This window comes from Parambassis ranga, chromosome 10, assembly GCF_900634625.1.
Source record: "Parambassis ranga chromosome 10, fParRan2.1, whole genome shotgun sequence".
Classification (NCBI taxonomy): domain Eukaryota; kingdom Metazoa; phylum Chordata; class Actinopteri; family Ambassidae; genus Parambassis; species Parambassis ranga.
In genome coordinates, this window is record NC_041031.1 from 17,375,328 (window position 1) to 17,402,747 (window position 27,420).

General features: G+C 40.4%; 1 protein-coding gene across 1 annotated transcript in view; it reads left to right on the plus strand.

Annotated features, from left to right (window-relative positions):
- The first annotated feature begins 259 nt into the window (after positions 1-259).
- Positions 260-27,420, plus strand: part of tnmd (tenomodulin) — a 50,472-nt gene continuing 23,311 nt past the window's right edge. The window contains exons 1-2 of the mRNA XM_028416441.1: positions 260-352; positions 3,350-3,484. Coding sequence (XP_028272242.1) covers positions 305-352; positions 3,350-3,484 — 183 coding nt within the window. The 5' untranslated portion in view covers positions 260-304. The remainder of the gene's footprint in view (positions 353-3,349; positions 3,485-27,420) is intronic.

The following is a 27,420-nucleotide window of genomic DNA, read 5'->3' on the forward strand; positions in this document are numbered from 1 at the left end:
TATTTGACACCGCAGTATTTTCATCAAAGTTTAACATGTGAGTTTTACAACAAAATGTTTGTCTTTGCCTGATGCTTCTTGTGGTTTTCCACCTCTGGAAATGGGAGCAGGCAGGCAGGAGAGACATCTGTCTTGCTTTTTAATGGGAATCACAAATGTCTCAGTAATTCCACTCCATCCCAAACTTCCCTCCCCTTCAGCTCACTCCCAAATTACAGCAATGGAATGAAGCTTTGCCTTGCACAGGGTTAGTATTTTCCCTCAGCTAGGAGGATCGGAAAGATTCTTCCTGTGGTCTTGCATCATGGAGGCAAGCAATCAATCCAGCAGTCAACAGATTCTGTGGAAAGATGTGAGTCAATTTTTCTTATTGTTCTTTTATAGAGAGAGTAACAATAGCACATATAATAGTTAAAATTTAAAAAAAATGTACTTTTAAAAAATGGTGTAGAATTGCAGCTTATTGAATTAACTGCAGGTTTTCATAAAAAGATGCAAGTTAAAAATATCGGAACTTTAACAAAAAAAGGAAACGGAGTAACTTGATCCTTTGCTGAGTGATCTGATCAGAGTTTTCCACAGAATATTAAAATTTTTCCATCTAAAGGCTTTTTTGGCTTTTCACCTTGGCTTCCTTTCTTTATTTCCACTCTTATATGTAGTCTCACCTGGACCACTTTTATTTGCTTTATATCTACAATATCCTTGCTCCTCAAATGAAAGTAGCATACAAATATACACCAAGACTTTATTATTGAAGATGAGGAGAGGAGGAATTCTGGGGCTCTGCTATCTTTCTCACATATTTAATTTGTTGCAGACCTTGTGAAAAATACAGCAAAGGGGTAAATACCTTCATAGCACAATGTTATTGTAGTTTTCTTTTTTATGAAGATATGCAATAAACATTTAACTCTTTTTCTGCTCATCCAAAAGTTGCTCATCTTGGGTACATTGTAATAAGTGATGGGATGAGAAATCACCTGTGGCTTCATATTTTCAGAAGAGATTCCACAGGAATTCAAATTCTTATACAAGTGTGGCCTGGTGTGATAAACCTCTGCTCGTTGGTTATGTAGTCTACCTCTGTGTGGTTTTTTCTGTTGTTTTCTCAGGAAAGTGCTCCGTCTTTGCATGATAACAGCAGGGGGCTCCAGGCACTCTTCCTCACAAAGCTCAGGAGGAATTGCCTGGCTGATTCTGAACTCCTAAACCTTTAAACACTAGTTGGCGGCTGCTGTGCACTCAGACTGCTCACCCTGTCTCCATCCCTGCCTTTATTTCCGTCTGTCTGTCTGCCTGTCTCAATCCCACCTTCTTCCTTTGACTATTGGATATTCAAAGCACAGGCAGAGAGAGGTTTGTCCTCTAGTTAAGTTTCCACTGCTTATGCAACCTGCCACAGGAGAGGAGAGGATTTCAGCCACCTTTTTTTCCTTGTCTCTCTCTTGGAGTGCAAGGAATCTCTGGTTCTCTGAAGGTAGCCTTCTGTTTTTATCATGCCATAGGAATGCACAATGCTTTGACGTGCCTCATATTACTCACACTACTGTCTAATATATCAAATGAAGAATCGTTGTGCAGAGGTATTAGAGGTATAAGATTTTTTCGACTATTGCATCCTCTGTCCTTCCCTCTATGTTGCAACACTAATGCATTTACCAACCAGAAATTCAATCCATTCATGCGCCTTCATCACTAAATCATATTCATGCCTGTTAGTCATGACACCTACATAATGTATTTTTAAAGTAACAAAAATCACATGGGACTACTATGCATAATTATTTTAACAGCAGACAAGTCCAAATATTTTTAAAAAAAGTCATATAACTAATCTAACCTATGAGACAAAAAGCCATTATGTTCAAGTGCTGTCCAAACTACTGCTGCTTCACTACTGTATTAAAAAAAACTCAGCCACATTAGAAAACCAAAGCTGCGTTATCATCATTTTAAAAAGACCTGAAGATAAGCAACACCAATTTTGCTAATTGAAGTCAGTTCATTTTTTTTTTTACATATCTGCTTTTCTGTTGTCCTCCGAGACCTTCAAAAGTGGTCCAGTGTGAATGAGTAGCTTTCATTTTCTCCCTGCTGGAGCTCTGCTGGAACAAAAGCCTGTCTTTATTAATTTGTGGCCTTAAGCTTTGGGAATTGACTACAGCAGACAGAGTTTTAATTTGGAAAAAAAAGTTTAATAATTGTAACCTTTCTCTGACACTTGTAGCAGTTTGTTCTTCCTGAGGATAGGGCTGCACACGTATGTCATCAGTAGCCTCATTGGTAGATACGCTCTGCAGAATGCGCTGTATCTTTATAGGTTAAATGCACTGCTGATTATAAGCTGAGACAGACATAGTATACACAGAAGTACAACACCTAAATAAATAACTGCTTCTTTCACAAAATGTATTTGCGTATAATAGGTCAAAGCCTTTAGTGGGACTATAGTTTCAACAGTATTGTCACATGTCGAGAAAACGCGACTAAATAATCACATTGTCTACCATAAAGTAATAAACTGGTCCCTTGTTCTTCTCTAACTGTGCTGTCTTGTTCAAATGCTTCAGAGAAGCCAAAAATGTGACAGCAATGACAATAATCTAACTGGATTCAGTTTCAATCACCACTAGTACTCAAATCTCTATAATCAGATATGAAGGGGTATGATTTTAGTATGTGCAGCTACACTGCAAGCAAGCTAACACAAGTTATTTCAATAAAGTGGTGGTTACTGATAACTAAAGCCCCTGTCACTGGTCCAAAAAACAAGAAAACAACTGTCTTCAGTCTTCAGTCTGCAGTCCGCTGCTACAGTACAATCAAAAATTGACAATCCAGAGTACAATCAAAATCAAATCACCCCCGGGTCTCCTTCGGATTACCAGGAACATAGATGTGCCACATCTTAAAAAACAAAAAACACCATCTACTAGTTCTGTGTAATGTACTGTAAGCCCACCCAGAGTCTATGAGTGTAGGTGTAGGTTTTCTGGTGGCATGTTTGGAGCATCAGACTATAGATTAAATGAAGAAACTTTTTGCTGCCATCTGACAAAACACGGCTTTGAAACTGGTGTCAGAAACATTTGTTGCCACCTTGGTAGTGCCCTGGTTTGCCTACCTCCAACTATGGCCAAAGTGGAGCTGGTTTTAGTTTACCATGGGGGTTATTTTGAAGCCAGCCTCAAGTGGTCACTTAAGGAACTGCAGTTTTTGGCACTTCTTACATTTCTCAGCTTTAAAGATAGCTGCTTATGTCTGATGTAACAAACTATAAATGTTTTTGCTGTGATGTTGGAGTGTTTGGGTCAAATGTGTATACATAAATATTTTCTGTTTGCAGGTTGAAGGTGTTAAAGAGAAGAAGTCCAAGTACCACACCTACCAGCGAGTGGCTCTGGCCCTAGCTCTGGTCTTTCTGGTTCTGGCTCTGTGTGTTTTCAGCCTGATGTACTTGTGGGGTCCCAGTCTGGGGAAGGTAAGAATAAATATCACCTCAATGCATGCCAGTCATCAGCCTTATTGCCACCATCTGTGGTAAGTGTAGTCTTCAAGAGAGACAGATGAAAGACACCCTGAGTTTCCACATCAGCAACTCATACAGGTTACATCAAAGAAAAAAAATACACAAGAGGAAAATGGCCGGCCACACAAAGAGCCAGAGGCAATCTCTGCGGTCTGTTATTGTGTTCCACAAGATTAAAAGATGTGTGGGCTATAAAACAGAGAGCTGAGTTTTGTCCCACTCACGTTTTGGCTTTCAGATGTGTGATTTCATGAATTCTTGGCCACAAACAACTTTTTACTGTTGCAAATGTTGGCCTATTGCATTTATCTACTTTCTGTAAATTACTGATTGTAAACACCTCTTTATAATGACGGACCCTGATATCTCACAGCTGACCCTAATTGTTGCTGACCAGAGTGGTTGCAGCAGCACTGAAACGTCTCGGCAATGTAATTGGGGTAACCTCTTGTCCTGGCAATTCATCTTGTAAAATCCAATTCAATCACACTTGATGAAGAACATTTTTTGCTCTCCTCCTTTTCCCTTGATTTTCCCATAGGGCTAAAAAAAAGCTAATTTACCCAAGCTAGAAAGAAAAATACATCAATAATTTCACATCTAGAAATTGGAGGGTCTATACATACTGAGCTCAGATGGGAATGGGAGAAAATGATTAAAATGGAATGATGGTTAAAAATGAGCTCATATAATTCTCCAACCTGAATTCATACGCCTGCTTTCTGAGCTCTGTAAATGCCATGAGGTAAACAAAAGGGAAAAGCAGTGCATGAGTGTTGCTTGCCAACATACCAACATCTTTGTTACAGCTAATAAGCACACTCTTCTTATATGTCTGCTCCCATTCAGGTACATGTTTCAAATGCTGACAGTGCCTTCTCAGCTCAGGTTAACCAAGGTTCATCTGCACTTCCTGACAGTATTGTCCGTGTTCTTTCCTTTCAACATAGATATGAATCACCTTTTAGCCATCTCCTTTGTCCTTGCTAAATATTTCATGCCGGAGGTAGAGCAGTCATTATTTCCACTTTAATAAGCTCTGATCTTTCTCACGTGGCACAAAACGTGTTGATGGCAGAGGTTGCCCAGACGATGAATATCAAACCTGCAGACCCTGGGTTTTGCTTTAATAGGGTCTAGAGGGAGAGGCTCATTGACTGGCCTCCACATCAGGGACTAAGATGGATCCACTTCAAAAGAATCACCTGTCTGTCAGCTGGGAAGGAAGCTCCTTCACACGCTGTAAAACTCTGGTATGTTTCTGTAGAGAGAAACTATGACTCCAGGTAAACGGGTGGATGGATACAGTGGGTGGATGCATGGATGCGTTCTCCTGCATCAGTGTGGCATTCAGCACCTTGGTTGGTGGTGAGGTGCTACACAGCAGGACACTTTGATTCACCAGCTAATCCTGAGCAGCGTCTGGCAGCTACATGTATAGAGTCTGGGCAGTAGAGCAAAGCATCTGAAGCCAAGGGGAGTGTATGAAATCTATTTTAGAAAATAGTGTGTGTGTGTGTTTATATGTATGGATGGTGGGAGGTGGTGATAAATTGAGAAATTCAACTTTAGTACAGAACTTCTCTTTGAGTCTTCTAACATCTGGTTGATATGGAGACATGCATACTGCATGCATGCTAAATTATTTCTATAGTTCCTGGCTGCATGGAGGGAACATGCTCAAATCAAAGTCTAGGTATGCACTGTGTATGCACTTTAAGATTCATTAAAGCTGCACCAGTAAATGTTTTTATGTCTCAGTGTGTAGTTACGTGTGGCTTGGCCCTGATCCCAGTGTAGGTTCTTTAATATTACCTGCCAATAACGACCTCATGGATGAAGTGTTGATTAAACATGTATGTGTAAATAGGGTGTAAATAATTCTGTAGCAGCAAACACCCAGGGGCTGTTATATGAAGCAAAAGTGTCAAAAGGGGTTGAAATCATTAGATTCCCACGTTAAAATGTCCAAATGTGAGTAAAAACCTGTTCTAATAACACTTTTGGTTCCCTTTTTATTAAGGGCATGACAACTTAAGAGTCACAGGCAGATGCCTGACTGCGACCACAGCTCCATTTGGGTTCTACTTTTCTGTCTGCATTACAAAGATTTCACAAAGATTCTTAGTGCTAAGACTTTTCCCTAGTGCTGAAATTCTGAAAAAAAAATAATCAGAATTTTGACATTTTCTGAGAATTTCCTCTTCAAGACTAAATCCTAGTACAGATAAAGGTAATCCACAAAACATCTTAGCCCTTAAAAGAGGTCTTAAGGTGAAAACCTCTTAAGAGTAGAGAGGAGGACTTTTAAGTGGCTTAAGAGTTCCTTAAATGGAGAGGACAGAGAGTAGAAAACGTTCTCGAAACTATGAATGACAGTGAGCTATTAAAATGCAACAGATGTGAAAGAATTGTGACTTTTTTTAGTTATTTGTTTAACATCAATGATAAGCCTACACAGAAATCATGCCCATAGACCTATCTGTCCACAGGGATTGCAGAGCACCCACATGTGCCAGCCTACACCTGTCATTGATTTGCTGATGACCACTCCCCCACCACCTATCAACACATTGCATTGTGATGTCAGATAAACTGCCAAAAAGCCTGGACGGCAAATTGCTGATAAAACTAGCATAGTGGTTGATTTAGCCAACAAAAATGGACAAAATTGTGATAAAAATGCCAACATCATCCACCGACGTGTGTGTGTAAAATACCTATGAGTCATGCAAGCATGGTGAGCACCCACCAGCAGACACATAAATCAACGCCCGTGCCTGGGACAGCTGTTTAGGGGGTGGCCCACCTCTTGATAATAATCTATTAGGTTTTAAGGGAATATGTTGTTATGTTTCAAGTAAAGTTTGTTCAAAATACGTGCAAACAGCCTTCACACTTATTAGCAGATTCTCGTTTATGCACAGCAAGCTCCAACCTCACATCAGCCAATCAGATTAGACCTAAGTAGCTAGGTAGTAATAGCTTTTCACACTTCTCACTTGTCCAAGCCATTTGTGTTTATGATCACATCATCATTTCAGATTTCACTGTCCATTCTTTGCTGATTATATTATTAGGAATGTATTCTCATGTTTTTTCTGTCAACCAATCACAGCTCCTAAAACAATGTGTCACAATTAGCAACAGGGTCAACCATCCCTCCTCACTGAGATCAAACTTTCAGTCTGCTCCTTCCTCAGAGACGCTCTGAGAATGTTCTTAAATCACTTTTAAGCTAAGAGTCCTTACTAAGATTTTTAGGCTAAGATAAACTGCGGGGATTCTTGTGAATACGGCCCCTGGAGATGAGGGAGATACAGACTTTGTCAGCATGGCGATGGACACAAAACAATCTTGTGTCTGATTATAGGAATCTATAATCAAAGCACAAAGTACGAGCATACTTAATCACAGTTTATATTATGCCTATACTGTGTTACCTAGCAGTGATATGTGCATTTAGCTTCATGTTAGCTCATCAGCTCACTACTACAAACAGCTGGCCATAGGCACAAAGACAGCAACAATTCTGGGTTTTCAGGTCTTTTTGGTGAATAACGTCCCGTTAAAGGTAGGGTAGGAGATTTTGAAAACTCAGTGAGAGTCTGCCAGAGTTCGAAAGTAAACACAAGCCCCTTTCTCTCGAAGCTCACCCCGAAGCCACGCCTCCAATCACATGGACGCGCATTACCTGAAGAGCTGCTGTCTGTGACTTTAGCCATCATGCACGTACCTCTCTGGTGCATGCAGAGCAGGAAGAGAGTGACAACCAGGCAATACTCCGCGCAGTGTCCACCCGGAGGATTGGCTGATGTTTTTAGCGTTTTATAGCTTCCACAGATGATTAATATTCTTCGTTTTAATGCGAAACTGCCGAACTAATTGGTTGCTATTGGATTGTAAAGAGAAGTTACACTCATTTAACAAAAAGTGCATCAGAATGAAATCTCCTACCCTACCTTTAAACACATTATAGAAGGAAAAACACTACCAACAACCCGGAAAAACACAACATAATGCACAATATCAGTAAACAACACAGCACAAGCAAAGTTTTATAAAAAACTATAAACTTACTGAAACAGAAGAACAGGAAACACCACGACCCAGCTCTTTAACCAATTCTGTTGTGAGAGGAGCAAACTAGATGTTCAAATCACATCTTTTCACAGATGTCTTTTTAAAAAAATGAAAATCATGAAGGCAGCACATTAAATGTTCCAACCTCGCTTAGAAAGCGCTGTTAAATAAGGTATTTTTTTAATACTTCTGCTTTTTTTGGACATTTTCAAAGCAAAGTGAAACAAATTAAAACTGACAAACCTGAGAAACTACAGCTTTGAAGATAACAAGCCACCTCAGATCTTATTACTAAAACACTGATTGAAAAATTTGTTCTGCTCTTGTAAAAAAAAAACACAAAAATCTGTTGCAACTGGATAAAGCGTGTTCAATCAGTAGTTTGTATAACTGTATTAATAACAATTAAGCCACACACACCATATCACATACTGCACAGCGCTGTGACCTTATTGTAATTAAAAATCAAAACCACAGCACAACTGCAGACGCCAACACTTCCTGCCTGTTTTCACAGTTCACCAAAGCAACACGACCTCATGCACCTGGCTTTGTATAAATAACCACAGAAAGGTAATTTGCTCTGTGCATTGTATTTCAATATGACATGATAACCGCTTGGGAAGTTCTTTTAATTACCTGCAAACATATGTTGTTACAGAGGCCTGGGGAAGACACTTTGCCATCATCTCATCTGCCTCTGAGTGTGTGTGTGTAAGAGAGAAGAAGGGAGGGCGTGGTTGTGTTTGCATATGTGTGATTGTTTATGCATCAGTGTGTGTGTGTTTCATTGTGTAGATTAGGTGCTTCTGCATTCTCTTTTGGCTTACGGCAAATTTTCTGTTTACTATGTGCTCATTATTGTTCTGGGCCGTGAGACTCACTGGGGGATTTTGCCTCCTTGTAAATTAATCCTCTGTTATTACCAGTTTACATCAGCAACTCTGTGAAAATGAAATCTGGCTGCTGAATCCAAAAGAAAAGGGAGCATAATTTGGCTTAATGAAATTAATTTTAAAAAATGATTCCCTGGAACTATCTGTACCACATCTCAAATCTAAATCTAATTCATTAGATTTATGTTATTATTATTTTTTAAATCCATGAGGCACTTTGAGTGAGATTACCTGCAGACCAGCAGCAAGGCGCACAGTAATTGTGAACATTGTAAACCAGTTTTTTTTTTCAGGGGAACCTTGAATAGCTCACAGCTGCCTGAGAAATACATGAATGTCAAACCTGAGGAAAGTGCTCCATTATTCAAGCTAAAATTGCATTGCTCACCTTGATGCCTTTCCCTCGCTGGTCCCAAGGTAGCTGCTGAGTTGTCGCTCCTGATGGCCTCTTAAAGGCCTCACTGTCAGGCCCCGCTTCTTTAATGAACACTGCTGTGCCTGCTGCTTTTCCACTGGTCACAGGTGTATGGCTTTTCAAGGCTGTGTCCCCCTTTGTTTATTTATTGCTCGTAGGCTGTGTATACCCAACAGTCTCCTCGGTGTCCAGATGTCAACATGCAACGAGGGAGGGAGACACAAGATTTGATCATGATACGATTCTGTCTTCCTGTCACACAGACGCTTCTTTTCTTCACTTCTTTTTTTAACAATATAACAAGACAATGCAAACTTCTCTGCACGCTCATGAGTGTGTGGAATTTGTTTACTCTGTCTGTGAAGGAATTCTTATTCTGTGGATGCTCAGGGCTCATCTAAACAGCTGGTTTAGCTGGACCTTTTGGGAGGCCTGCCCCCTCAGTCTGTAATCTTTTCTGATTTTACACGTCAGGCTCATTCATTCATTCATTAACAGGCTAGTGTCCACTGGAGTTTCTCCCTGGCTGTTAAATTAGGCCGCTACGGGCTCCCTCCTAAGATGATGCATTATGCCTTCTACTTGGGGGAAAGAGGCGAGAGGTGGAAGGGAGTTGCGGGCCGAGACAAACAGAAGAGAGTTGTTTTTAAATTGTTGCCAGTGGAGTGCCTGAGGTAGGAAGGCTTCGTGGCGGTTGTGGCACATTGCCTTCTTCTGGGATGTGACTGCCACAGAGAGAGCATGACAGCACTGCTAAGCCCACCGGGAGTTATTTATTGTGTCATACTGCATTTTAGTGTGTTTGTGATTTCATTTTTAGGAGCTTGGATGATATGGGCATAGGAAGGATCAGCATCCTAATTGCCTGTGCTTTTTTTTCTTTTTTTTGCATTTTGCCAGCTCATGCAGCATGTTGTATGTACGGTGTGGTGGGTAAACAGACATAAATGCACTGCCTTCTTTTTTTCTTCCTGACACTGTTTCTCCCTCCTCCCCATCTCACTGGTGTGACTGCCAAGTAGACTCTCTGCTCTGTTGTACAATTTAGAATGTGATTGAGCTTTCACATCCACTTTCACTCTCCCAGTAAGCCTGCTTCGCTTATAGCCCCGACGTGCATTCACAGTGCTGGAGCAGAGAAGTGAACAGCAGACTGGAAATACTCTGTTTATCTGCCCCCTTCTCAACACATTCAAGCCTGCAGATCTGTGAAGTTCCTATACACACACTGATGAATCAGGATTTATTTTTATTTTTTTTTGGAATGAGTTAATCTAAAAAGTGTCAGCCTGCACTGCTATATATCTGTCGGCAATTAAAAGGTTGCATTGACTTTGCCCCATTAGTCAGCCACTGTGCTCAATATGTGAGGAGAGACGCTGCAGCTAAATAATCTTTGCAGGTCTCCAACTGGTCCTCAGTCTTTATGTTAAATAAGCTCAGCTGATTAGTCTTTTTCAAATGTGAGAAAATGAGAACTCATGGCAGCTATAATGTCGCTAATTTTAATGACATCCAAGCCTGTTTAGCGCCCCCCCCCCCCTTTTTTTAACTGCAATGTATTTAATCAGCAAAATAATCGACTTTTAAAAGAAGAGCTTTCATCCAGTCAAACTTCAAGTGTTAACACAGGAAACGAGCAAAGTAAACCAGGCGCCTCTGTTTTAAAAGCTGTAATGAGCCTGCTTAATGATTAGATATTCATTCCACATGCTATGGAGCCATAAGTCACATAGAGTGACACACAATCAAAAATAATATGCTAATATAGCAGTGGGCTGGTAGATTAACCTACTGGGATTAATGCCAATACTGCTTCAACTTCAAACAGTTTGTTTCCACCTCATCAGCTACGAAGAGAAATGAAATGGTTAAGCTCTGGATTCAATGTTTTATGTTCCATAGAACATGTATATGTTTCATGCTAATAAAAATGAGTCAGCGACTCAAAACATCAAACATTAACATTTAACTCTGCCTACAAACATATTTTTTTTCTGTTCAGTAGTAAAGATGTGGTTAGTTACAGAGAAGCATTGTGGTTTGGGCTGAAATATGTGCTTTCGAAAACAGATTTAACTGATTTCTGCCTACATGACCGTTTCATTTGGGTTTTAGTTGCTCAATATATATGATACTAGTATAGTGCTTTATTACTTTATTAAATATATATATATAACAAAAAATAAAGCACTACTAGTGTCTATTTTAACATTTCATCATTTATGAGAATAAATACAGCTAAGCTGAATAAATAAAGTTAATAGAATATTATTATTCTATATAGACATAACCAGTATTAAACTATTAATATTTAATTTAATTGCCATCTTTATCACAAACATTCTTATTTTATCCCCCTCGCTTATGTCAAAATGTTGTTTCTTTTACTGACATTTGTGTCATTTAGATTTTACTCTTCAGTCTTTCAGTGCTGTTGGTGACACTAATGAACCTTCAATCAGAACTATGCTAGTTACCTTCATTTCATATGTAAAGTCACAATTATCTGATTTAAAAAAGATCTATGAATAATAAATAATTTTGGAACAGTAGAAACGGATTGATTTGACAGTAGCCGGGATATGAAGATTCAGGTTGGCAAGATTTATTCAGAAACTAAAATGACATGTAAAGTACAAGATGAGCAGATCTTTGACAGTGAAGCTCATTAGGTATACACGCCAGTCAAATCCAGGGAATGAAGAAGCCAATCTTTCCCTCAAACTCCTCGTCAGCATATCGGCAGTGTAATGTGTGTTGTGTCTTAAAAGTCTGGGCAAAGTTTAACATGTATTTTTCATTTGTACAACAGAGAGCACGGAGGGAAAATGCTTGAAAATAAACAGACCGTGATCTTATAAATTACAAATTCAAACTCGTTACCAGCTTCTGCATTGTTACAGGTTGACTGACGAGTCAATGCTTTTCCTACATTAAGGGGGCATAAAACCTCTTCTGCCTCCAGATAATGTTAATTACAGTATAGTAGCAGTATTGGACAACCACTCTATACACAGTATTTCCTTTATGTCGGGTCATTTTTGATGGCCACTTAAAATTTAAAGCCCTACTGGATGTGCAGTTGTCCAGAAATCATCACCACAAGCATGATGGATGACAGCTGCTGCTGCTCTGCTGCTGTGTCTCATTTGCTCAGAAAATGTACTTCACTTTGTCAGCTGATGGTGATAAAGCCTGTCAAGATCCGCTTCCTGGTGGCAGCAGAGCTGACCCACTGACCTGCATGAGCCGCTACAACGTGAAATGGCAGGTGACTAATTCGTGTTTAATATTGGAAGAGAAGGAACGTTTTTTTTTTTTTTTTTTTAGTTCATCTACACTGACGTGTTGTTTTGGAAGTGTTTCTCTAACGGGTTACACCGGGGGTCTGAGGCTCCTTAAAGTACAGAGTGTCCTCTGGGCTTTTGTCTCTTGCTGAGATAATGTGGGGCTCATTAGCGGTCTGGCAGGAACAAATAATAGCCTGGGTGAAATGTTGCAGGGTTTAATTAACAACATAGCTGTCATACACTAAATATTAATATCAAAATTCATTCCTGCTGTGAAACAGATTTTTACGCTCTCTGTCAGAGCTGGAGTTTGAACATCCTAACACCTAAGGTCACATGTGGCTTTTTGATTTAACACTGTGAAAAGGACTGTACAGTGGGTACAGTCATTTTAATGGGCTCATAATGGAATTTGTTACTTTAATAATTTCAAGTAATTCACATGTTCACAATGTGTAGAAATGTGATTTTAGACACACACACACATTCCACAAGTGCCCTGTCTGTCATTTAGACCTGTGTAAAGATGAATCCAAAAGGTCACCGATGCTCTGGCAGGTAATCTCCTGTCCTCCTTCCTGCTGTATATTGACCCGTTTTCATCTTATCTTGTCTGTGGCTCATTCTTTTTACCTAAATCTCTCCATGTGTTCCCCCGCTCGTCTTTAAAAATGTGACAGTCCAGTGTCTTAAACTGTAGTTAACATCTACACTCAATGCAGTGGTCACAATGGAGCAGGTTTTATCTTATTTTGTGCAGAAAATAGTCATCAAAACGCACATGTTTGCAGCAGCATGTTGTAAAATACTGCTACCTTGGCTCTCGACAGCTTTGGTGTGTGAGCAGAATTCAGACTTGATTACTTAGCGCATAGCCCCACTTATGATCGCAGCACCCTCTCTGTTCCTCTGCCCTTTGGTCATATGGAAGAAAAGCTGAACCCTTTTCATCTAAATAGTTCTGAGATCTCACAGATGTCGGCTGCCTTTCAGGCTAGAACAAAGTTAAAATCCAATATTTCAAATCACTCTGCTTTCACACACGTTAAGCAGAGACTGACACAGTCTGTCAAAATGTTTGACTGAACAAAACACCATGACTGAAAATTGAGGTTTATATTTTCATTTTTATCACATTTATAGTAGCATTCATAAGTATAGCAAAGTCAGAATTTCATTGTACAGGGAAACGTTTTAAGTAAAAAACGCTTTAAAACTTGAATTATGGCGTGGAGGAGTAATCTGTGTTGTTTTAAAGCTGATCGAGATCGTTTGTCTCTCAAGTTATCGTACAGGTTATTACAGTATTCACACGGAAATGTTTTTTTAGACAAATCATGCGTCTGCTTGTTCAAGCAAACTGCATCATGAAATATAACCTAGAAACTACAACACACACCTCAATCATTATGGTGATTATTAAGCATTTGGCCATGACAACTGAAGTTTCATAATCTAAGCAAAGTGATAATTTATGTGCAAACATTTGTTTTCCACTTACACACATGGACAAAATTTATGAGTCCAGATCAGAGGCACCCAGATTCTCTGCAACAAGCCAAAGAAAATGAATATGTAGTGAGGAGGGTCATGAGCCAAAAACACAGGCGACATACAGGCTAAGATATAAAAGATGACTAAAAATAGAAGGCTAACTTTCCGAAGGAAAACAGGCAGAGAGTTATCCAGCATCACAGTGGGCTAAAACAGTAGGGAAGTGTGTGCCCTGCTTCACAACTTACACCCACTTCATTACACAAACACAACAAATCTGTTGTTAAAAAGTTGTCAGCTTTAATTATTGCAAAAACTCTTCAGAAAAGCCGTAAGCATATTGTCAATAAGTGTCTTCTCTTTCCAATACTTTAGCCCAGCTGCCAATAATAATGGCGTTGACACTGGCTACCGGTCAAAGGAGAAGTACGAGCAGGCTTAACTCCAGTAGTTAGAATCACCCAACTGTCCTTTTCATGGTGAGGCAGGTTGTGGCGCTCAAAGCTAAGCAGCCCTCTTACCCCACATGCTTAAGAAAAGAAAAAAAAACACATCACATTGGCTGTTCCCTGTAAGCAGAACAAGCTCTTTTAATTTCCCCCTCCCAAGTGAGAAAAAAAATCCTAAAAGGATTTAATTTGCTCTTTCAAAGTGCTTCATTTGCATGTGTTTCATCAGTGGCTGACCACAATGCAGGTTTGATAATAGATTGTACTGGGAAGAAAAAAATGAGTTAAATGATGATGCTCCTGAGCTGTTTTTTCCCCCTCTTGTAGCTGTAAAAATCACAAACCCACACCATTGGGAGCATAATGTGTTGTGGTCCCCCGTGGGTCTTCAAAGTATTTTTCAGTGTTATTAAAAAGAAGGGCAGACCAGCACTGACATGCAACCCACACAGGGGCCATGGCAACAGACCAAGAGCTTCTCATCAGTATCCATAGTCCCAGTGTGATAGCCCAGTGTCTCTGCATAGGACAATCACTCCCTCTTTTATTGTGTCTTCAAGGCAGAAGCATGGTGTAAACAATGTTTGAACAATTATGAGGCTGTATGTCTCCCAGCAGCTTTGTTAGGGATCGTTCTTACACGTCCACCTTGTTATAGGCAGAGCCGGTTTGTTCTATACGTTACAGGGGCAGAGATGAAGTAGTGGTGGGGAGATTCTGGGGATATCAGCTGTGTTGTAATCAAAACAGAACAGAGGTGGTCACACTCTTGTTTTTGTGATTCCAACTTTGATCATCCTGACTAAACCGTGGATGTCTGCTAAAAATTTATGTTGTTGTTTTTTTGGTAGCAGAACCTGTAAGGCGGCACTTTTGCAGAGTGCTGAAATCACACTGGCTTTTATTGCCTTCTGTGCACTATTTTTTAATGCATGAGTTGACACACAGATAAATAGCAAAGCATTGTCATCAGCTGGCAGATTGCCAGTGAATTTAAATGTGTCAACCTCAATATGGAGTGAACCTGACTAAATGGAAAGTATTTTTTGCCCTTTCTGAATAGGAAGTTCTGCCTTCATTGACTTTTCATAAAATGCTACTCTAACTTTTTTTTTTGTTTTTTCCTCCTTTGGTGGCTTAAGTGGGTTAAAAACTTTGAGGCTACTGTTAATGATGTTCATCTGGCCAAATTATTGCCTAGCGTCTAAGTGATCAAAATTGCAGCCTTACAGCTCTCGCAAGCTGTTTCTTAAATGCCACTTAGCTGCTGGATCCCAGAGCGTGCTCTTGTTGATTTATTAGGAGGTGGAATGGCTGAAAACAAGCGGAGCGACAAGGAGACATATCCGCTGTTAGAGGTCACTCCTCTTGTGACTGTCTGCCTTAAAAGTTCAGAACGCTTCCCATTTGCAATCACACGTCTGTTTCAGATTCTGAGATATGCATCTGAATGCATGCAAGTCTCCAGGGGATACTTTTGATGAATATTTCATAAACCACGACAGCCCCTTTTATTACAGGAGATTGGTCATATTCAAATAATGTGTTCACCTCAACAATAAGCAACAGGATTCATTCAGCACTGTTGACAAGGAGCAGATTGTTCTTCAGCTCGGCACGGTGGTTACTTGGCAGGGAGAGGCATAAAAGGGGAGAAGATGCAACAGCGAACAATGACGAGAGGAAAAAAAAGAACAGAAACGGTGTGACACATCCATAGCAGAGGCCTTTGTGTTTTTTAACTTCATTTCATTTTAGAATACTTTTTTTCTTTCCTGGTTGTTGATACTGCGGGGGCCATATCTATCTCATGTTGACTCTTGGAATGTTACATCATTTGTCATGTCCCTAAAAAAAGGTGGTTTAACACCATCTTTAAAGGCTGTGTGAAGTCTCTCTGTTCTCCCTTACAGTTGGCAGGTGGAGATAAAAAAGGACATTTTGGGAGAGGTTTTTCTTTATGTTACTGAGGTGAAGAAAAAAGCTTGTATTTCCTCTCCTACTTTATCTGGAGTTTGGCTAAAACTTAAAAAAAAAAGAAAAGAAAAGTTCAAAGCAGATCAAACGCTGGTTAAATGTTAGTAACATTTTATGTCCAGCCTTGGGTTGGGTTTTTTTGTAGCATTGGCTTGAACGCAGCTTTGTGTCCTGTAAAACCTCTGACATGTTGGTAAATGGTGTGTTATGGATTTAATAACTGCAAAAAGATGATTAAAAATGTGCACCTTCAGAGGGAAAAGTCCAAAGAAAGATCAAATTCCCCGAGCTGAGAAAAAAAAAAAACCCTTTGTTGTTTTCACCTTGATTTTTTATTGAGATCATGGAAACAAACAACAATATGTCCCAGTCCCCGAGTTAGCTTCACAATAGCGTGTTGACCAATAGTTTGAATAGCTCCCAAAGTCCACCCCCCCTGCTCACCTCCCTCCTGAATGCGGCTCTATTATGAGCACAGTAGCACGCATCACAGTGATTTATTGCCAGAGAGAGCTCAAGTTGTTTAAAATGACTGGTGTGATTAGTCATATATGCTTCAGAGCTGAAAACAGGCTGCACAGTGCTCCTGTAAATTAACAGCAGCTGCAGACTGTAGTCGACCACGGCAAGGTGGTCAAACGTGGTAAGCGTCAGAGTCGCTCTGGGACGAGGAGAGAAAGTGGGTCATTACACCCCTTTCAGGTATGAGTAGGCTGACAGGAGCAAGAGGAGCAAGAGGTAGGCTGTGTTCAAGATTCAGAGGCTCAGCGTTGAAGTGATATCAGCGATGAAAATAAAGTAGGAGAAGTACTGAGATAGTCTGAGACTTCTGCCAAAATTCCACTTGAGTTACTGCACAAATAGGCTCCATATATTCCACAAGTCCCCAGATCTCTCCATGCTCCATTATTCCTGACAAAAAAGGTGCTCCTGGAACTTCTTTATGTGATGACTATTTTTTTTAAGTATAATTCATTCATTCTTTTTTCCCCCCAACCTAAAATTGTGGTGGTGGTGGTGGGGGGGTAAAGAAAATATTTCTAACGTCTAGCCGTCTCCACACTGAATCAACAGAGGACAGCTGGGAAATGAGTCTCAGTGTGTTTGTGGCATTTCTCTAAGGCTCTTTGAAGGAGCAGCTCAATGTTTGGGGAAAATATGTTTATTTGCTAGATTTTGAGAGTTCAATTTAAACAGTGTTTTGTTTGTGAATTAAATATAGAGCTAACGGGCTAGCTTTGAATAATAAATAGAGGCAGGAGGACATTGTTAGCCTGGCAGAAAACTTAAAAACTTTCATCCAGCAAGGTACATGTGTAGTTGTAGACTTATATATTATAGGGATGTCCCGATCAGGTTTTTTTGCCCCAGAGTCTGAGTCATTTGATTTTGAGTATCTGCCGATACCGAGTCCTGATCCGATACGTTTAGAATTCTCTACAAAGCCGAATGGCAGGTCACTCATTGGTGCCATCTTGGCTGTGATGTCCTGTGCCTTCGTGCTGTCAAGGGGCATAGAAATGTTACTGGATTGAATTGAACCCAGGGCCTCTCGCACCCAAACCAACAATCACACTCCTACGCTACAAGCCAGAGAGCCATCCTGTGCAGCACTATACTGGATTAATCCGCGGAAACGCGCTAACGTTGACAGCCCCAATACATATATATCCGAGTCCTGATAGGGAGGTAACGTCTGATTCCAATCGAGTCTGAAACAATGTAATCTGGTCCGTTTTCCAATCACATGATCGGATGGGGACATTACACTTAGAAAAAATAAAAATGGAAGAATTCCCCCTTTCATTTCAGGAGTCTAATATCCAACTTTAATTTTTACTCAAGGATTTTCAATATTATAAAAATGTTTTTTTTCCCCTAAAGGTTGTAACCCGACCTCAGATCCTGCTAAGCATCATCATTTTGTGAAGTTTAATGCACTTCAGGAGCATCTTTATGATGCACTTTCTATTAACCTGCAGCTACATTACATTCTGGTCTATTGAGATTTCTGCCAGTGAGGGGTTTTATACCTTTTCTTCTTCTTCAGTGGATTTGTGTGATTATTGAACATCAGTGCGACACTAGAAAGCAGCTTTTGCTCTCTGCTCCCGAGAGACCGACTCCAAAATCTAACCTTTATCACTTGTGTTTTCAGCGGTTACACATGTTTCTGTGATTAAACACCAAAGTAGCTCTGCTGGAGATATCTGAGAGTGGCATCGTGCAGTCTGTGTTGGCAAGTTATCTGCTGAAATGGAAAAATATATCACACAACGAAATGGGCTCAGAAGGGAGGTATGAGTGAGTAGCTGTTTGTTTTTAACAGTCTTAATGCGCTTTAAGAAAGATGGCTCCATTAAGCTTTTGCATCGTGACATGTTGTAGCTTATTCTTTGAAAGGCTAATGACCTTAGCATTTTGCTTAACTGGCCTTTGGCATTGGCAGCTGTAAAAGATTTTTAACATCAAAATTGATGCTTGGAGTAATTGCTTGGGTGAATTCCCAAAAGCTCTTTAACCTCACGCCAACCTACTTTTTGCTTTCCATTTAATGCTACACACTCCACATACTCACTAATTGTGATTTTTGTTTGGCATCCAAGAAGATTTTAACGCAGCAGCAGCACCAGAAATTACAGTGAGATCAAAATAAATGTCAGACTGGAGAGGGATGTTCAAAGTTCAGCTGATCTGAATTTAAACATCCATGTTGCTGCTATTGATAGAACTTCCTGAAGATAAAACGGAGGCCCCCGTTTCTTAATTACTCACATGCAGCTCTTTACCTCCAAAACAAACCACAGAAGGCTCTGTGCTAATTACAATGCAGAACTGTTTCACTGCCTTACAAATGTTTATATTTAGAGCCAGACTCTAATTTTGTGTCCTTTCATTACACACTGCCTGGGCACGAGCATACGGCTTCCAGACTGAAGTCCAGACTACAAGCCTTGGGTTTTATAATTGGAGGATGACATTCCTCTGAATTTGCTTCCAGTGAGCCCAGTGGGGTGGCTGTTTTTGAATGTTAAGCATATTTTACAGACTTAAATATAAAGAATAAAGAGAGAATTAAATAAACACTTGTTTTGGACCTTAAAAAAATGTGGACAAATCCTAGAGCTGTTTTTGTTTTGTGTGACCTAGTTTCACAACACATTGACAACAACTAAGCAAACACTTGCGAAGCTTAGAGAAACCACCACTGACACTTTTCAGTAGAGTGTAACTGACATTAGGCCTTTCTCCAGATGCACATACCGGGAGAACAAACATTCAACCACTAGCTCAGTTCACACCTGACACTTCTGCAGCATAGTACTCCCAACTCAACGTCCACAAACGTACCGTCTGTGAAGCTATTCCTTCTAACATGAAAGTGAAATCCAGAAACTTTCATGTTGGAAGGAATAACTGACGGAGAGATACAGTAAAAACGATCATCTGTTATTCAACCAAAGCTGAGACATCGTACATACAGTATGCTGCGAGCAAATAAGGACTCGACTGTCCACAGAGGGAGAGCTCCTACATAACATTACCTGTCCAATAACACAAACTAATAAGGCAGCAACAAATATTACATTTCATCTCCGAGAACAAAATGTGTCTTCCAAAAGGAATTACATCATAAATCAAACATCAGAGTTGTGTCAGAGCCAGCAATAAATTACTGAAACAGCTTTCAGAAAGGAGACAAAGTACACACCTGTGCTGAGGTGTCTGTCCAGCCTCACCCAGCCAGCAGGTCTTTACATTTCACAAAATGTCAATGATGCACTGGCCACATATTTAAAGTCTTAAGAGTGACTTCTGTCACATGGCAACTGATAAGACTAGATGGACAACACACCAAACAGAGCAGGTTGAAACTAGGCCGCATTAAAAAAAGCAGGGAAGCAGGTATGCAGCTTGGGCAGACAGCAGGTGACATGTAAAGGTACACACCTGTCACTCAAAGCACACACTGCCTTTTATTATACACAACTTTAAGCCTCCATGTAATTCTAGCAGATACGATCTGACTCAAGATGTCAGGTTAACCATTGATGTGGCTATGATTCAGTCTGTCATGTACATATTCTAACACATGCCAGCTGAAGATGAGTATCTATTGTCTGTTCAGCACAATAGTTGCCAGTTTTGTGCAGGAAGCTTAATCAATAAACTGCCATTGGTCAAAGTTGAGCCTGATTATTTGGAGGACAGAAGTATCAGTCAAAAAGTGAAACTTCAAACAGCTTAACTGTTGCTTTATTTTGTATCATATGATAAGCTGGGGGTTAGGGCCTCATGGGGGTCATAGAAAATACCTTTTGCCACTTTGGACACTACAGATAAGGTCAGAGTAAAGTCATACTCTGATTACCATGTTTTTTTGTTGTTGTTGCTGTTTCTGGCTTCTCTTCCTGTGATTCCTTCTCTGCTGTTTTTCAGTGTCAGCATCTTGGGACTTTATGCGTCTCACCAATTAGAAATGGCTTCCCAAGTCTGTTGCCCAGCTACATGTTGTCAGAGCTCTTCTCAGTAGTATTTTCCTAAAATAAATAAATAAACGGGAAAAAGAAAAAAAAATCATCCAATATCTGGTACAGAGGAGTGGATTAGAAATCCTCCTGCAGGGACAAAGTTGACAGGAATGCCAATTGAGTTTGAGGAGTCATTGATTGATGTCACAACTGATATGGCTCTGAAGTAGAGCTTTGCAAAGAAGCCATCAGCTGAATTTTGGATATCAGTGCAAGGTCAATCCCAAGGACGGAGGAATATGATGTGGGGGGGGGGCTCTCATTTGCATCAATCCCTCTATGTGAAGCTGTTTTTTCATAGCAGGGGTAATTTTTTTTTTTTTTTTTTTTTTTTTAATCCCAGACTGTGGTAATAAGCACACCAAAAACATTGCTGTGCAGGGATAGAGGGAGGCTGCACAATATTTTTATTCCTAAATAGGGATAGATAGCATGCTGCACTTATTGCAAATATCCAGCCAGATTTATGGCATTAACATACAGTGTGAAGGACCAAAGAGTTGAAGAACATGAAGGACTTTCTTTAACAAGAGTCTGAAAAGTCTGACACACATCGGCTACTCAGCAGCATTAATTAGATCAGTTCACCTGCACAGCTCTGGCATCATTGGTCATTGTACTGTCACAGGGACTATTAGTGTCAGTTTGTTGGCATTTATGTGTTCATAACAGGAGCTGTCTATTAGCTGTTCAAGATAATAAAAACACAGAGACTCATTTGAGTTTAAGTATCCTTCCTCACACAGCCCAGCTGTCTGTGTGTCTATATGAAGTCCTTCATATATAACAGGCTCATTATGTCAAATATATGTATATTAGATATCAGTTCCACAGGTCTGTGTGCAGTTAGTTTAAGGCCAGCAAAGGACAAACTCATCTCAACCTTCAATTAGGAGAGAAATAATTAAAGGTACAGCAGCTCTGAGGAACTATACATTTTGAATTGGAAAGGGTCAAATGGTGAACCCCTGTTTGGAACATCTTCAAAATAAGAGGATTTTACATCATCTCCAGCTGGGCAGGAGCTAACTCAGCCCTGAAGTCAAGAAAATAGCATAGAAGCTTGTTGCAGCTTTAAGGCTTTGGCATTTTTAAACGTTTTTAATGTTCTCTAAAACTAAAACAGCCACTGAAGGAAATTATACATCACCTACAAGAAAAGGTAATGTGGCCTCATCTAAACAATCAGATCAGTAATGGGCAGTTTTTTTTCCATTATCCGTGAAGATAAATGTGTTAACCAGCAAAGCAATAAAAACAATGTGCAGAGTGATTATAAAATGGCTGCTGCATGGCCCACTGTTTTTGTTTGTTTTGGGTTTTTTTTTCCTGTGGCTTGCAGCATGTTGCTGTATTGTGCTCCTTGTCAGGTTGTCTTCAGTGAGATTAATGCTATTCACTGCCAACAGGCTCATTTTACCCTGTACGGACTAAGTTGATGACGCATTAGTGACTGACCAGTATTTTCTAAATTGACTTTTCCACGCTGGAGCCGGTCCAGAAGCTGCTGCCTGTATTCAGCAGGCATCACCAAACAGCAGCCTGCATGTGTTTGGCAGATGGAGAGCATTCCTACTTCATTTATCCAAATTCTCCAGACCTTGGGAGTTGACAGGCTTGGTAATCAGTGTCCACAAGTATAATCCCCATGGTCTCAAGACACCACACAATCAAATCCCTCTCTCTCTCTCTCTCTTTTTCTCTCTCTTCCAGCATTTCACAATTTTATAAATAAACCTGTTAAAATCACCTTGCAAGAGAAAGCCAATCCATAAATATGCATACCACACAGTGTCTGAAAGCATGTGTTCACATGTGTGAAGGCCATCTGCTGTTTCTGGGTAGGAACTCTATACCAGCTGCATTCAGTTGAAGTAATATTTCCATAGGAGCTTGCTACCACTTTTCTCTCAGCTTAATGTGCTGTATATCTCTAAGCAGTCTCCCAGGTCTGCTTCTGTAACTGTAATGTTCTAGTATTGCACACATAGCTGAAGTTTCAACTAGTGTGTGTGCGCACATCTTTGTCATTATTTATAGGAGAGGCTTAATGATTCTGGCAGTAGCTGTGTTTATTGTTATTCGTAGAAGGTTAAAGAGTGCAGTGGATATATTCAATGTGTTAAACTGAGATGTTCCATTTTAATTCTGAGAAAAATAACGCAACACTGCAAAGTGGAGATCAACCAGAAACATTAGTAGTTCTTGTGTGACTGCCTGTGTGAAGAGCTCTGAAAAATAAGTGTGGTGCAGGCTGCTGCAGGACAAAGAGCCAGCAGCAGAGACAAGGGAAGCTGTGAGAGGAAGAAAGCTTCCTCTGCATCACTGGCAAGAAAGCTGAGGTGATCAACTGTCTGTGCTTTTCCACGCCCAGCTGTTTTGAGTTGAAGCTCTGCAGTAAAAGAAAAAAAGTCAGATGAATCCTTACAGACAGATAAACACTGTTACAGTGAAGTTTTCTCATTTTTTTGTCTCTTAAATCTTTTAGTGTGAGTTCAAAATATTGCCAAACTATAATACCTCCTCCTTTGAAATAGTGGTGTCTGTAGGTACAGAGAAAAAGCTGCATATTCTGCAATAATGTCTGAACTGCTTGACATAACACAAACAAATACAACTGCTTCAGAGAGACTTGTGTGTATTATCAGTAAGACAATTTCACTGAGAGTCAAGAACAAATTCCAGAAGAATACTTAAATATCAGCTTCACCAAAAAAATCATCAAATGCATGTTTTAAGTGTCCATTCAGCCCGGGTTTAAAGTGGCTGTTGAGTAGGCAAACCATATTGCCATTGTATTCCAGGCAAGGCACAATCTGCCAGTAGATACACATTGTACTACCGGGTACATGAATTTCTGTGATGGAGAGTATTATTTTGACGTTTTAGCGGCTGCTCTACAGAGCTACTGCTTATTTAGTACTAAAGGACTCTGTCTCACAGAGACAGGAGATGGCCATAAAGTGTTTATGGTGCATATTCCCGAATTATATTCACTATGCCATTAGGAAATAACCGTATGTCCTAATGGCAGAATAGTGGATATCAAGGCAAGGCTAGGCAGCAAGGCAAAGTACAACACATAAGACTGCAGAACACATTCGCGCACGCTGACCTACCTGGGCCTGAATGTACTCTGAATTTTACGATGTGCCACTTTGGAACAAACAAAGAATATATCCAACTTAAAAGTTATCCGGATTCAATCCCACTCTAGCTGGATTGACTTTCTCCAGTGTGAACGGGGCCAAAGACCACTGGACTTCTTCGCACCTCCATTATCTATTATATCCAGTCAGGTGAGAAGAAAGCTGGAGAGGCTCAATCAGGGAAAGGCTGATGGACCTGATGGCATCAGTCCACAAGTGCTGAAGAACTGTTCCCGAGAATTCCAGTGCTATGGAAGACATCCTGCCTGGTCCCGGTGCCAAAGAAGAACCATTCTGTGGCACCGAGTGTTTACAGGCCAATAGCACTAACCTCCCATGTTATGAAGGTCAAGGAGCGGCTGCTGCTCTCACACCTCAGACCTAGTGAGCGCATTCCAAGACCCACTACAGTTTACATATCAGCCCAAGGTTGGGGTGACAAGTTACAAGTTCCTGGGTGTCCAACTGGACAAACTGCGGTCTATGAACACTGAGGCCGTTTACAAGAAGGGCGTGAGTAGACTTTACTTCCTGAGGATGCTCCACATGTTCTACTAGTCTGTCATGGTGAGCACCATCTTTGTTGTGGTGTGCTCAGGAGCTGGCATTAAAACACAGAGCGCCAACAGACTGGACAAAAAACCTTTAAACCTGGCAACTTGGAGGAAGTGGTTAGGGACAGAATGGTGTCAAAACTGCTGACAATCACGGACAATCCCTCCCACCCTCTCCACAACACTGTGGACAAACTGAGAAGCAGCTTCAGCAACAGGCTCCTGCAGCCCCGCTGCTCTAAGGAACAGTACAGGAAGTCATTCCTGCTGTCCGCCACAGACTTTAACTGATCTGTGTTTTCAGAGCTGTGCTCAGAAACTTCTGTTATATTAACCGTGTATTTATGTCCATTTGTCCGCTGCCATGTGTGTGTATGCGCAGAGTCTCACTTCAGTGCTGTCTAACGGCTAACAATGTCTTTTACAGTAACATGTCTTTGCCTGACCTTCTACACCTGTAGTCTGTAATTTAAACAATGGATACTACAGATTAAAACTCAGAGTGGTAATTTAGATTTACTAAAAAACACTACACTGTTCCATTGACAATGCTGACAGAACACCAAGCACACAAAATATAGGAATACCAAGTTGATGTGTGTCCTCGTACATTTTACATTCAGTTTAGGAAAAGATTGCAGTTTGGGTTAAAGTAGACGCTCACCAACCAACAAGAAGCCATTTTCTAGGTTACCATGGTAACAACTCCTGTGCCAAACAGCTCAAGATTCATATGGCTGCAGGAGGGACCCAGATATGTGCAAACAGGTCACTTTAATGGCCTGAAAGTATTGACCTTTTATTATATATTCCTGGTGAGGACAAGCTGGCAGATAAAGTTATTCAGCTTCCTGGTGACACTGCAAACATTTTATGTTTAGTCAAATGTGAGCATGTCCAGTGTCCTCACATTGTCCTCCTTAAGATACAGTTTAATCAGATTTTTTTGTGATTTTGTAATATAGGAATAATCAATTAAATATGCCATATATATGCCACAGGTCTCTTTGTGTTTTGAAACCAGCAAGGACTTTAAAAGGACTAAAACCGAAAGGACACAATGTTCGCCAGTGTGACCGTCTAAGCTGCTGCCCACCTCGATCTATCACTGGGCTGCCTGTATGGCTCCCAGGAGACCCTGTGCAGCCCCTGCGCCACCTTTCCGCCACCCCCCACCCCCACGACTCCATCGCCATCACCCCCTCACCATGAGTGACAGGCATCCAGTTCTGCCTGACTGGAGCCTCTATCTTCTAACCCTCAAGGACAACTAAGAGGACATATTGTCATCAGCTCATCTCTCATCCCCATGACTGCCTCCTTCATAGCTGCACATATGCACGCATTCCCCCCTCCCACACACAGACACACAAACACCGCCAACTGCGACCCACTCACCTGTAACAACATCTACGTGACCTTTGCTTAATGTCCTCAGGTGCCAAACCAGAATCCATTCACACAAACAACCTGCAGCTCTGCCTGTGCCTGCCGCTTCTCATTCACTCCTTTCACTCCCAGTCTGTGTTTGAAACCATCTAGGTTGAGGTTGTTAAGAACCACTTCAGACAGAAACCTTGAACAGAGGAAATAAACAAGGCATTGTCTGTGAAGGCTTCCACACAGATCGCCTCGCGCTCCTGAGTCTGAATGTTTTTCTAGCTGTGGAGATCTGAATTCTTTATCTGGTAGGCTACTGTACAACTGACTGAGGCATCTTGTGATGTGAGAAAAGACCAGCTGTTTTAGAGAAATATCCTATATTCGGGAAGGCAGCTTTTCAAATAAATAACAAGGTTTAGTTCACAGTGATGTTCCTTTTGTAATCAATGTGCATCTCACGACAGTGCCACGGGTTGTTTGCTGTGTAACCTTTCATAGTTCAAACACACTGCTCTGTATTGAAAAACAACACTAACATCCAAAGACGTCACCGCATTGTTGTTTCTGCCCGGCTTTCTTGTAAAGTAACTGGAAGTTGTTTCTGCACTTCAGCTACTTTCTGATGTTGCAACGCTGGTGAGACAACAGGGAGTAGATGCTCAACTTCAGATTAGAGGCTGATGCTTATAGCCACAGTTGGAAACTTCACATGTTGACAGGAAACGCTTTTAAATTTGGAAAATGTCAAATTCCAGAAATCATGAAGTGCGATTTCAGAGAGCTGTGCACTGTTTCAAAGAATGGGCAGATTCATCAACAAAGACAGTTTCTTCTGAAACCGTGGCAATTAGAAGACAGGCTAAGAGTCAACATGTTGTACTTGCACAACATAGTTTTTGGAAGAAAGTTGAGCGTTGGTTAAATGTTAATTTATTTGGTCAACATTCTTCTACGGCCGTTTTTGTCCCATTTCACCATTTTAATTACGTAGTAATAACTCATGTCAACATCCATGATTAATGGCTTATATTAAAAAAAGGGCACTTGTAGCATTTAATCAATATGCATGTTATGAGATTTATTTATCTTAAGGAAATATAGAACTAATAACAGTGTTAAAAGTTAATAAACCATTTTCTTCCTTTGTATTGTAATGTCATGTTTTTAGCAACACATTCGGTCAACAATACATCGCCCAAATACTGCTGACTGTAGCATTATAAAAAAAATCAAATATTAACCGTCTTTGTGACCACAGAAGTCACATAGTATAGCCTTTCTGAGTCCTTGTACAGAGTGCAACATAAATTGGAGCTTTCCCTATGTGCTGGCCTTATATCCGCCTGTTCAGTGTCATATGGGAAGCCTAATTAACTTTCAGTCCGTTTATTTACTTATTTATTTTTTTAAGAGTTTTTCCACCAAGTGACAGTTTTCTATGGAAACTAAAACGAGAAATTACAAGAAAAAAAAGTTGTCTTTAAACCTCATTTTTTGCATATTTTGAAAAATAAATGATAATAAAGCTGAAAGACTAATTATAAATGATCACCATGGAGGTAAAGTATTGTGTTGTGCTCCAAGGTCCTCTGCTGTATTGCAGCATAATTCATGCTGCATGTTTCCAAATGTACTGAAGCATCTATAAGTATCAAAGAGGCCA